This window comes from Rattus norvegicus, chromosome 17 (genome assembly GCF_021556685.1).
Source record: "Rattus norvegicus strain SHRSP/BbbUtx chromosome 17, alternate assembly SHRSP_T2T, whole genome shotgun sequence".
Lineage (NCBI taxonomy): Eukaryota > Metazoa > Chordata > Mammalia > Rodentia > Muridae > Rattus > Rattus norvegicus.
In genome coordinates, this window is record NC_141550.1 from 5,629,162 (window position 1) to 5,642,257 (window position 13,096).

A 13,096-nucleotide genomic window follows, 5' to 3' on the forward strand; every position below is an offset into this window, starting at 1 on the left:
TAATAAAGCAGATGTGTCTATAAAATGCCATCTGTACTTCAAATATCTGGGAAAAGCTAGCCACTTACAGATTCAAGATAGGTGCTGCTTCCCCGTTCTATTTTGAACCCTTGAGATTAAGATTTCCCATGTCTCTCGCAAACACCAAGAAAGCTCCCCAACTTGACCTCTATTCACCCTTCACACACCAGAAATGAGCAATGCTCATCTAAGCAACAAAGGAAAAGCCACACAGAAGAGTCTGCTGAAGATCATGGAGCAAGGCCTGGATTCATCTTCTTAAACCACGTGTAGCAAAGTTACCAGGTGTAGCAAAGTTACCAGGTGTAGCAAAGTTCCCCAGTGTAGCAAAGTTACCAGGTGTAGCAAAGTTACCAGGTGTAGCAAAGTTACCAGGTGTAGCAAAGTTACCACGTGAAGCAAAGTTACCACGTGAAGCAAAGTTACCAGGTGTAGCAAAGTTCCCCAGTGTAGCAAAGTTACCATGTGTAGCAAAGTTACCAGGTGTAGCAAAGTTACCAGGTGTAGCAAAGTTACCAGGTGTAGCAAAGTTACCAGGTGTAGCAAAGTTACCATGTGTAGCAAAGTTACCATGTGTAGCAAAGTTACCAGGTGTAGCAAAGTTACCATGTGTAGCAAAGTTACCATGTGTAGCAAAGTTACCAGGTGTAGCAAAGTTACCAGGTGTAGCAAAGTTACCACGTGAAGCAAAGTTACCACGTGAAGCAAAGTTACCAGGTGTAGCAAAGTTCCCCAGTGTAGCAAAGTTACCATGTGTAGCAAAGTTACCAGGTGTAGCAAAGTTACCAGGTGTAGCAAAGTTACCAGGTGTAGCAAAGTTACCAGGTGTAGCAAAGTTACCAGGTGTAGCAAAGTTGGCAGCAGGAAAGGACCTAGGATAGGAACTGAGAAAGCTCATTTTCCAGCTAAATCATTAGGAGTTGCACCAAGACCAAGGGTACCTCCACCAGCCCTACCCTGTTCTGGAAGGTGGCAAGTGACACAGTCAATAAACAAATGAATATTTCAAGACCATGCTAAACCTTCCTTCTGCTATGGCTTCCGGGTTTCCAGAAATGTTCCCATTCGTTGCATTCAAGCACCAAGACCTCTCAATTTGCAAATCTAACATGCTCAGAGTGTGCCAACCACAAGTAACCAGTGGATTTGAAACACTGTCAGTAGCTCTGCCCTTCTGTGATCAGACTCTTCCAGAACAGCCTGCCAGAAGATCTCCCACTGTGCACATGTGTGCACCTATTCTGCTACTATCACTCAGTGTAGTTCTCTGAGGGAGCTGCCACGGTCATCTGGACCATGACTTATACAAACAAGTTCATATATGTCTAACTCTCACGGTGTCTAGTCATCTCCCAGCATCACATGGAAGTCCCTGGTTAAATCTGTGACCCCTGTGCCCTCAACCAACACACTGTAAACACTCATGGGGGGTTTTTCAATGTGACACAACACTCCAGAAAGCCACCGTGAAGAATGGTTTGCCCTAACAATTACATGCTGGACATATACACACCCTAGAACATGACTGTGTTCCAAGCAGCACCTTAAAGAAGTGAGTTAGGGAAAATGGGACTCATAGGATGGGCTTTGATCCAGTCTGCTGGTATCTGAAGAGGAGATTTAGAAGTGAGATCTTCCATTAAAGTTCAATCATGTAAAAAATAAATAAAAATAAAGATTGTGGAGAACATAGAAAGATGACAGCCACCTGCATTCTCATAAGAGAGCCTGAGAAGCCCCGCCCACTACCACCATGATCTTGGAGGTCTCCAGTACTGTGCAGGGTCCCTTTCCACTAACCAGTGATATCTTCTTATGCCAGCCCAAGCATATAAAGACAGGGGGTGGGGGCTTCCACCAGTCAAGAGGGTCTCCTTGCTGGAGCAGCTACTCACCCGGTAGTAGTCGGTGCTGTATACATCCCGGGACATCCCGAAGTCCCCAATTTTCACCAGCAGGTTCTCTCCTACCAAGCAGTTCCGGGTGGCCAGGTCTCGGTGCACGAAGTGTTGGGATGCCAGGTAGACCATGCCTGCTGCGATTTGCTGAGCGATGTGCAGCATCTGCGACTGCGTCAGCTCGGTGGGCGGGTTACCCTCTGCCATCAGCACTGCATCTGGCCCGTGTGCCCTGTGGGAGAGCACAAGGGGCTGGAACTTCAGCAGGAAGACTAGAGGGACCCTTAGTCTCCGCTCAGCAGCTGGGACTAGAGGACACTACCTGACCTGGGTGAAGAAGAGAACAGGATGCTCCAACACACGCACACTCACACACACACACACACACACACACATACACACACATACACTCACACACACATACACATACACACATACACACACACTCACACACTCACACACACTCACACACATACACACACTCACACATACACACACACTTACACACTCACACACACACTCACACACTCACACACACATGCACACACACACACACACACACATATACACACACACATACACTTTTATCTCTATAAACACCAAGAAAGCACCTAGAGGCCTCATTTCTACTGAGTGGGCTGGAATGGTGCCCCACAACACATCAACATGCTAACGTTTCAGGAATTCAGAACTCTGCTCTCATCAGACATTGGCCATAGTCTCAAACTCTGAGAAGCAAAGCCCAACTGAGATAAAGAAAAAGCACCCTATGGAGGTTGGCTCTCTTTGAGTCATGATCTTTGGGGCTCCATCCCTGCTCTAAGCACTGATCCACTGGGCTACTTTGCCCCAACGCTGACTGCTCCAAATGTCCCTGGCCAAAATGGGCAGTTTGCCTGATCTATGGCTAAGTGGGGCCTTTAAGTTGTCCTTGACTCTTCCTGAAAGGGAACTACAGACAGTAATAAAAAGTGTGCTGCTGCCTTTAGACAAAGCTGACCACCCAAAGGAAAGTAAGCGGGTGGGTGTCTCCTTTTAGAGCTCGGAAACACTTGCAACAAAGATGGAGAGTTTTTCAATGTGTTTGAAAAGGGGGCGACTTTGTCTATGGGTCCCAGAACCGCATACTGAGTGTTTGAAAGTGAGAAGATAGCCAGAATTAGCCAACAGTTTTAGCCTGGATCCTGCCTTCCAGGAAAGGTTCCAGCCTGATGCACCTTTATCCCCCAAGGCTTCAGAGTACAATGACTCTCCCTTTTACATCTCTAAAATGTGTTGTCACTGAGCCTTCTCCCCTCCCCTACCCCACCCCACCCCCTGCTTTCCCTGGGAGCTAGCACTGGCAGAGGCATGGGGTGTGTCCCAGTCCACCACTATCTAGCACCCTGATCTAGGGAAGTCTTTGAACTTCACTAAGCTGTCATTTCCTCATTAGTCAAAGGCACAGGGATATTAGCCTGGGTGATCCTTTGGTTCCCTCTTTGTCACTGTATATCAAGATTTAACAATTCCCTAGGGAGGAACTTCCTGGCTTCTATGAAACAAGTCTGAACAGTTTTTACCTCTCCTTAAACCCCAGTCCCCAGCTGCCTTTGTGCCACCCGGGAACAGCCTGAGGATGCTTAGAAGACAAGACACAGTGCAGAAGCCAAAGCTCAGGCTGTCAGAATTGAACTTGAATCCAGTCCCAACACCGGAGAGTTATATAACCTCCTGGGTCTGTTTCCTTATTCTATAAACCAGATCCTAGGAGCACTTTCTTAAGAGCATTGGCAGAGGAAGACTTGAAGCTGCTTCTAAGGTGTGGGAGGGGCATTTTATAGAACAAGGGGCAGGACTTTGCCAAAATAGCATCTGTAGCAGAGAGGTCCTGAGAATTGGGGGTAAATAGGAGCTTTCTTTTTCTTGAGGATGCCAAAGTTCTTCCCACCTCACAGAAGATTCCTCACCGAGATCTCAACCTCATGAAAAGAACCTAGAAACATAAACTAAAAGGGAATCCAAAAGACTAAGACAAACTTAGGCATTCAGGGAATGAACAAAATAGGTCATTGTCAGCTACAGCCTGTGCTACCTACAGAAACGGGACTCCTGTGTATAGACTCCTGTGTATAGGAAGCACTGGTTCCAAACCCCTCCTGAGAAGGCTCCTCTGCAAAGCTCCTGTACCAGCTTCAGCCTCCACAAGCAAAAGAAAGCTGGTAGCCCTACACTATGGTTCTTCATAGCCTGAGCAAAGGGAGGCTCTCACACTCTTGAGCAGTCATTTCCCTGCCCACTTCTGAGAAGGCGAGAAGGCTTTTCCCTGGGAGACGCCCCTGTATACCTTTGCTTTCTTGGAGTGAATGTCCCCCGGTGAAGGGGAGGACGGGTGAGCCTCCTGGACAAGCTCTTAAGAGGAGTACGGGGTCCAGGTCTTTCTGCAGCTCTTGAAGACTTAAACCTCATGCTGCTTCTTCCAGGAGGAGCTCCTTAGCAAGTGGCAAGGCCTCCCCAGGGCCCTGGGTTGGGGAGCCAATACAGGCTCACAGCGTCTACAGAGGCGCTAACCCTTGTTGGTCTGGTGGTGTCTGGCATGACTGGCAATTCACCACCATGAGCTGGCTCTGTGGCTCACACCTCTTCCCTGCTGTGTGTTTAAATTTGCAGTGAGTGCTAGCGATCAAACTCAGGCTTGTACGGACAGACGGACAGACGAGGCAAGCATCTTACCCTGAGGCTGCCTCCCATCCTCCTTCTAGGTCTTTAAAGTGAGTTCATCTGTTAAATCTACTGTAAAAACCAATGGGCACGCGGCACTTATATACATTTATGGGATAGAATGTAGCATTTAATGCACGTGTAGAATGTGTAAGGTAAGATTGCAACAAAGTAACTGATATACATTATCACTTTGATATTTCTCTTGCCCTGCATTCATAATATTGTCTCTACAGCTATTTTAAAATACGCCGTTAATTGTTGCCAACCATTGTTATCCAACCCTGGTCACTAAGACTAGTCCATCTCATACCATGGCTCAACCTTAAACCATATCCCCTCTGAGGGTGTTCACAGCCACTTTCTCTGGAAGAGAGGGCCTGAGGAGTCTAGGCTCTAGCACCTACTGTATGACTCCCCTTCTTTAACTGTGCTACAAGACTGGTTACAATACGGATGGGCCTATGTACCATTGATTTTTAATTTTTAAAATATTACTTGGTTTTTATAAATTAATACATCTATATGCTTAGAAATTTTGAAGAAAAATTCTATCTGTTACTACTTAAAAGCTACTCATCTCTCCTTCTCCACAGTAGAAGGAAACTTCGGGGAGATTCTAGAGGGAAAAACTGTGAAGCTCCTGAAACAAAATTTTCCTTCTCTTTGGCTACCCCGCTGATGTAAGACCTGGCTACACTGTGCTCCGTGTATGTGTTCTTACATGAACGAGAAGGTAAGAGACATAAGACATCTGGCTTTATCAGCTCTGCCAAGATGCTTGGAGATCTGTCATGGCGGCCGAAGGCCAGGTCTCCTCCCAGGAAGAGGACAGCCTGTACTTGCAACGCATCGCTGCACCTGAGGTCTGCTCCTTGGCAGCCACCCTGTTCCAGAGTTTAAGAGATTCTGGAATCAAGCTGGCTGAGTTTTTAAGCTCTCCACGCCCTGTGTAGAATGCCAAGGGAGGGCTCAGAAGGCTATGGGGAAGCTGAGGGATGACTGACAGAGTCAGAAACTCAGAGGAGGAGTGGAAACATACAACTCCCATGCATAAACTCATACACATGCATACAAGCACACACATGTTCATATAGTCACACACATAAATGCACACACATGCATATACACTCACACATGCATACACACTCACACATGCATACACACACTCATACACATCATATACATGCATATACACACTCATACACATGCACACACATGCATACATAAACACGCATATATACACACACCCATATACATTCACACTCCCCAGACTTTAATACAAACACTTATGTATACACACTTATTGCACTCAAGCACACATGCATACACATAGGCACATATACTATATCCACACATGGTCACAGACACACATACTCACACTTACATATACATACTCCCACACATGCTAACACACACATACTCACAAACATATACTCCCACACACCTTTGCATTCATACATAGCAAGTATACACTAATATACACTCACACATATGTACTTACACTTACATATTCGTACACACACCCACTCATACCCATAATACACACACACACACACACACACACACACACACACACACTCATTCACAGAGCACACATACACAGACATGCAGATGCACATGACTTCATGCAGATAGTTGCATGTGGGTTTATTTTGGTAAGGTATGTAAGAAGGGCCATTTTTGGATTAAGGAAAAGCCTGAGGAATGATGAAATCATTTCTCATAGGAGCAATAGCCCTCAACCAAGTTGGTGCTTTTTCTTCTTTTTGCTTTACCTCTGACAACATGAAGTATGGAGTCTGCCGTTACCCCTTCCTTTACCCACAATAAAAACTTTGCTAACACAGGTTAGTGGGTTAGGACTGTCTCTTGATACTTTGAAGTTTCCATGTGCTCCTGATCTCCCCTGGCACCCCCTCCCACACACGTCTGTCGGGAAAACAGAGCTCCAGACCAGGCAGGAACTGAACAGTGTGTGTGTGTGTGTGTGTGTGTGTGTGTGTGTGTGTGTGTGCATCAAAGACAGAGACCATGAAAATGGTCCAGACAACAGCACCCCACACAGCTAGTTCTGAAAGCGCTGTCCCCGTCAGCCATTTATCCTGTGACTTAGTGATTACTAAGCCCACAGTGTGACTATTACAGCAACACGTGATGCTGTCTGGGGATGACTTGTGTGCGATGCCCTGGGCAGCAGCCCAGGACATGAGAGGAGGTCAGGGGGGGAGACTATATGTGACCATGACACAAAAGACGCCACTCACCGGGATTTGGGATCCCTGAACCAAAGTAAATAGGAAACTGTGGCAGAACTGGTGGGTTGTGGGAAACCAAAGTTACTGATAACTTCCGTTCTAAACTCATTCTTGGCATGTATGTTGTGTTGCCTTCTTGAGTCGGGAAAAGAAGTCCAGGAAGGGAAGGCAGTCAGTGTGCCACCCTCGTACTCTCTTTCTCCCAAGCTTTCATTCCATACACGGAATGTGCAGGCTCATATTTCAAAGAGGCCAACGGACATTTAAAGACAGAGACGCACATAGGAAGAACCGTAAGAGGAGGGTCCTGGGCAAGGTGGGCTGAAGACCCACCTGGGAGCCGCATGGTGCCGAGGGGGAAGGAGAAGCCATGTTCTCGTGTCCACGATGGGAACTGTGTGCCCCACCCTCACGCCTTATGAGTAAGATCCGTTATTTCCTTATCTGCCCGATGCAAATGAAGGCATTATTTGCTTTCTCTCATGTCACATGGTATTTATATGACTCCCTATGTGCTTCTCTCTAGACAGTCACAGGATGGGGACATCCACCAGGGGTTCCCCACCAAGGTGATAAACAGCCCGAAGTCATGTTACCCAGCTCATCTCTTCTTGTGATCCTGTTAATGACTGGGTTGGTCACCAGCAGAATTTTTCTAACAGTTTGCCCGTAGTATACTGTGCCAACCCATGCTAGCTCAGTATAAACAATCGCTCAGAACACTCGACTCACGCGTGCCAGAGCTGAGGACCAGCGTCGTGTGTGTCTGGAGGGAAGCCACCCTGCAGACACACAGTCTGTAGAAAGGAGAAATGTGCTCTACTTTTCCCTCTACCTTTCTGTGTCATGTATGGGTACAGCTATCACCAAGGATTCCTCCATGGGATTCCCTTCACCCTTCATGGGAGCTCCCTATCCTCGCCATGGTTTTCTGAGCAGTTCTTCTGCGCTCTCCTCAAGCCCCGGTTGGCTCCTCCCTTGTACTAAGCCCAGGTTGGCTCCTCCCCCTCATTAAGCCCAGGTTGGCTCCTCCCCCTCACTAAGCCCACGTTGGCTCCTCCCCCACACTGTACCTAAGGAACTTGTTGAGGTCCCCGTGCTTCATGTACTCAAAGACCATGATGAGTGGGTCGCCCTCCACACAGACACCGTAGAACTTGACAATGTGCTCGTGCTGGAGGTTGGTCAGCAGCTCGGCTTCGCGATGAAAGTCCTTGCGAGCATTGTCGCTGGCGTCCTTCAGCGTCTGTCAAAAAGGGGACACCAAAGAGAAGGTCGTTTGGATAAGGAATTCCACCAGTGAGTCCCAAGAATTCTAGAAGGGATGAGCATAAAATGTCATCACATAAAATGTCAGGAAGCATCCTGATTCCTGAGGAAGTACTATTTGTGCTTGTGACCTACGGGTATACACAGGTCCCGAGCTTTCAGAGCAGTCTCTTAACCACATTCTCATCAAGTTACAAGAGAGCTTATCTTGCTGGCTTTACGCTTCTTACCCTTGATCTGGACCTGATGAGCACCACAGTGTCTGTCAGTTTGCGTCTGTCACTTAGTGGTGCCGGTTGAGATTACTATGGTGCTATGCACACTTCTCTACTCAGAGAACCCTTGAAAAAGTTTTCTTTTTTAATTGGTAATCTATGTAGATGTGTTATCATAGAGCAATAAGTGCACACATGTATGCGTTCATGCCTACGTGTGTGTGTGTGTGTGTGTGTGTGTGCGCACACACACACACACACACACACACACACACACACACGTACATGCATGAACCCATGAGACTAGAAGTGCTGGACTCCATTGGAATCAGAGTTACATGTAGTTGTTAGGCACCTGATGTAGCTTGGGAACTGAACCTGCTGGGAACTGAACCCGGGTCCTCGGCAAGAGCCCTGTGCTGCAGTCTTAACCACTGAGCCATCCTCCAGCCCCTGCTCATAGGACTCTTTAAATAATACATTCTGAAGAGATCTCAGAGAAGAGCACAGTGAGGCTTGGTAGTCCCAGCCTCCAGCTGCAGTCAGGATCATATTCGGTCTTTACACAACACCCTGAATGCTTTCTCAGGCCTGATCCCTGCACACTGAGAAATGTCCCCGCCCTTTCAGCTGCAAGATGATGAGTCAGTCACATTGCCAGGATGCGGGTGATCAGAGACACACCTGCAGGGCCTGCATGAGTACGGGTGAGGTGCACAGAGCCTTGTAGGACACTCAGCAGCACGAAAAAGGACTAGATAACCTGGCACTCATGGGGTCCAGGCTCGGGTGAGAAGCATGGAGTCTTTGAGACGTGCCCAATGGAGTCCTAGTCGGCTGCTTGTAGTCAATGCCATAGATGCATACTCTGTTGTCACATATGTTGCGGTAAATATTAAAAAAATAAATAGATCTACCAACCCATGCTAGTGCTAGTTTCGGGGGGCCACATAGCATCTGTGGGGTATTTTCACCTTAATCAGCAAAGTGTCTCAACCTGACTCACCAAGCTCCCAATCTCCATCCCAAGCTGCCGCTGGCTACTCTCTGAGCCCAGTCGTAGCTGCCCTCTTGCTGCAGATTCTGTTCACATTCCCAACATCTGCCCCTTATAGTTATAGGGCTTTATAGCTGTAGGGGGATGCAACCATAGTCACATCCTGTCCTATGGTTATAGCCACAACTCCCATTAGCCTGTTAAAATCAAAACTCAATAAGCTTATAACTTACCAATCAGATTTATACCTTAGATTCTCATTCCACAAACTGTCTGCACAGTGAACTCACAACCTCAGTGAACTCACTGAGATAAGACAATGTCGTATAAATATCCACCCCTTTATGAAATATTCTGTCCCTAAGCCAGGGCTATGGCAGAAACAAAGACTGGCCTTGGTGTGGCGCACACAGTTAGGCAGGTGCTGAAGAGAATGTGTGTTGAGAAGTGCGTGTTACAGCTTGCGGGGCGCTCCAGAAACCCTAGACTTATCTCCCAGAATCACAAGAGGAAAAGCGGCCGCTGACCCTCATCTCGACCCAGGTGATTGCGAACAAACCGGTAGAAATAACATTTATATAATTAACTCTAAATGTCACACCCCGAGTGAAGCAGCTTCCTCATGTCTCTGCCTGTCCAGTCCTTGACATGGCTCCCCCTGAGGCCGACAGTTCCAGGTCCACCACGTGTAATATTCACAGCCACTCAGGTAACAGTGGATCCTGCCTCCCCCACCCCTGCACAAAGTCTACCCTTTCTGCCGGACTGCTTCTCTCGGGGCCTGGTGACCGGCATAGGGAGTTGAACAGAGCTCTACCCCAACCCCGAGGATTTGCAAATGTTACTGTCCACAGTAGAAGGGGATTCTGCAGATGGTTAGAGGAAGGCTCTCCATACGTGGGGATGAGGCAGATTGCTTGGGTGAGCCCCGTGCCTAACAAAGGCCCTCCTCAGATACAAAGACAGGAAGAAACTAGATGGTATAGAAGATGCTAGAAGGAGGGCTTTGAAAATGGAAGAAAGGATCTTGTGAGACTGGAGACAGCTTAGGGGGCTGGAGTTGGGGGAAAATGGAAATTATCTCTGACTTAGAACATCATGAAGGAACCAGTTCTACTGATACCTTCACTGTAGGTGAGTAAGACTAATTTGGATCGTGGAGAGACTGTGTGTGTGTTTCAAGACCATGTGTGACAGCAGGCCTGGGAACTAATACACCTCGCCGACACTGACAGTCCTTCACCTCTGTGAGGAGGGTGGCTGACCCTTTCTGCTCAACAGAAGCCTCATTCCGCTACACGGCCAACCTCCACTGCGCTGAGTGAAACCCTGAGTCCATCAGTCACTGGGTGCAAGGCCCCTCCAGAGCACAGAGTCACATTGAGTGCAATTGCTAATGGCAGAGTCTTTTGTGCTCTCTCAGGCTTGGGGAGCAAGCCCCTCATTTTTGAGGCAAGGGTCCACCTCAGGCTTGGTTTTCAAGTTGTTTTCATTGAAGGGACACCTTTTATACAAGAGAGCACCACTGAGGAAGCTGGCTTCCCCAGGTCTTCTCAAGGAAGCAGCCTCAGAAGGAGGCGGTGCTGTCAGCCACCATGTCTCCTGACTAACGCTCTTCATCAGCACTTAGTGTTCTCCATGGAGTTGTGCCCCGACTTGAGGAGACAGAAATCACAGGTGTTGCTTCCATTAGACCAGACACAGTGGCATCTTAAGGGAAATTGCGAAGTGGCCCTTCACTGCCCCCTCAAGCACCATGGGCTCTGCCTGGAAACGGGAGAAGATTTGGATCACGGAGTGCTCAGAGAGGCCGGAAATCTGATGCTTGTTGCCATGGAAACAGCACACTTCTTCCATGATAGCAACGAAATGAGCACTAGCTGACAACTGATTCTGAAGAAACCGAGCCTGCCACATCCCCTCTGCTTCCCAGGTATAGTCTAGTCGGGTCCAGACTAAACATCTTTGTCTTTCTGTCACATAGGCAGGTGCCATCACGACCTGGCCCTTTCCTTGATCTCAGAGGAAACACACAGGCCCTCACATTCTCTGCCTCTGCCTCACATTTTGGTTTGGGGTATCGTGTCTGTCTACCCACCAGGGTTAAGCAACCAGAGGACCCTGAAATCCAAGGTCTGCACCGGGTAGGGATGGTGGGGTGTGGAACAGAAGGGAAAGGTGAATAGACATCCCATAAGGTGTCATGCTGGCCCACATAACAGTCGAAAGGAAAGACCAAGAGGAACCAGCAGGTGATTAGAACCTGCTTTGAAATTGGCAGAGCTTTCCAATGCACTCTGTCCTGGAGACTCAGCCCCATAGCTCTCCTCCTTTTAGCAATGCTCTGACGGTGCCCAAGTGGAAGAGGTTCTAGGTTAGAACTGAGAGTCCCAGGTTCAAATCCTGGCCATACCCTACTCCTCTAGGAACCCTGTTTTACTCTCCTCTTCTTAGAGGTGCTGGAAGGATGCTCCCCAGGATGGAGGCAGGAGAATGACACTTCTCCTGGGGAGGTCGTCACCCAAATGGCTGAGTGCTAGGATTATCAGGCTGTGTGTGCAGGTGTAGTGCTTGGCGCATGCTCTCCCAGAGGTTTCGTCTTTTGATTCAGAGACTGCTATAATATATGGAGAAGCTTGTGTCCAAAGCCTTGTGCTTATCGTGTGCCTAGAAAAGGGGTTCATCCTTTTACGCCTTTGTCATAGGGCATAGAGAAATCCTGCAGAAAATCTTTCTGAGCAAGCTCTAATTACGTCTTGTTGAATCAAGAATACTAGAGAGAAAGACATAGCCACAGATAGGCACACACATACACCGAGGTGGGGGAAAGGAAGGGGGAAGAAAAAGGGGGAGGGAGGGGGAGAGAGATTCAGAGGAAAAGAGAGAGAAAGGGAGGAAAGAAAGAAAAAGAGGAGAGGAGAGGAGAGGAGAGGAGAGGAGAGGAGAGGAGAGGAGAGGAGAGGAGAGGAGCAACAAGGTGAAGCAAGAGGACAGAATCTTCTCTGGGAGAGAAACAACCTGAAGATTTTAATAAGCATCCAGTATCTATCTCCATGTCCCCAGTGGGGACTCAGTGCAATGTCAGAAACTGTAGTTCAGTCACATTTTTTGGAACCAAAAGCGATTTTACTATTCATGGACCAAATGCATCCTGCAAACCTGGCACCCTCCCGTGTGCCCATCCATTTTTTGCATGGTGGCCCACCCCCCCCTTTTTTGAAATTATGATCCAATTCTATTTTAAGAGATTTTTGGAAAATATGGTGGTAACGACTTGGGCAAAATCACGGATTTGGCGGTGGAAGGATAGAATTTTTTGTAGGGATAGAATCGGGGCCAGACAGCAATCAGGAGCTAGAAAATTCTGCATCGAACCTGTTTATAAATATCACCTCTGTCTCCGTACCATGTCTGATTGTCATCGTGCTCGATTACAGGAGGCTTGGCTGACCTCAGAGCTCCTGTCAACGGGAGAGCAGGAGTGTGCGGCCCAGCTCACCCATTGGCAGCCCTCGGGCCTTCGGCGTCATTTGATGGACTCCTTGCTCAATCCCCACACATCCCTGTTCCCTTCCTCCCGTCTGCCTTGCACTGCTGTTTCTTCTTTTTCCTGGTGAATGTTTTTCCTTTTGGCCCGCTAAGACAGGGGTCATCTCTGACTCCGGCAGGAGGCCTCATTCAGGGCTGAGGCAAGACTCTGCCTGGTATGTGTACGGAGTCAGAGCTGACATGGTGGAG

At 48.1% G+C, this 13,096-nt stretch overlaps 1 protein-coding gene across 2 annotated transcripts in view; it reads right to left on the reverse strand.

Annotated features, from left to right (window-relative positions):
- The window catches only part of Ntrk2 (neurotrophic receptor tyrosine kinase 2), a 314,011-nt gene that overhangs the window by 59,602 nt on the left and 241,313 nt on the right, over positions 1–13,096 (reverse strand). For both annotated transcript variants that reach the window (XM_087589797.1, NM_012731.3), the window contains 2 exon segments: positions 7,951–8,123; positions 1,917–2,151 (listed from right to left, as the gene is read on the reverse strand). In XM_087589797.1, coding sequence (XP_087445923.1) covers positions 1,917–2,151; positions 7,951–8,123 — 408 coding nt within the window.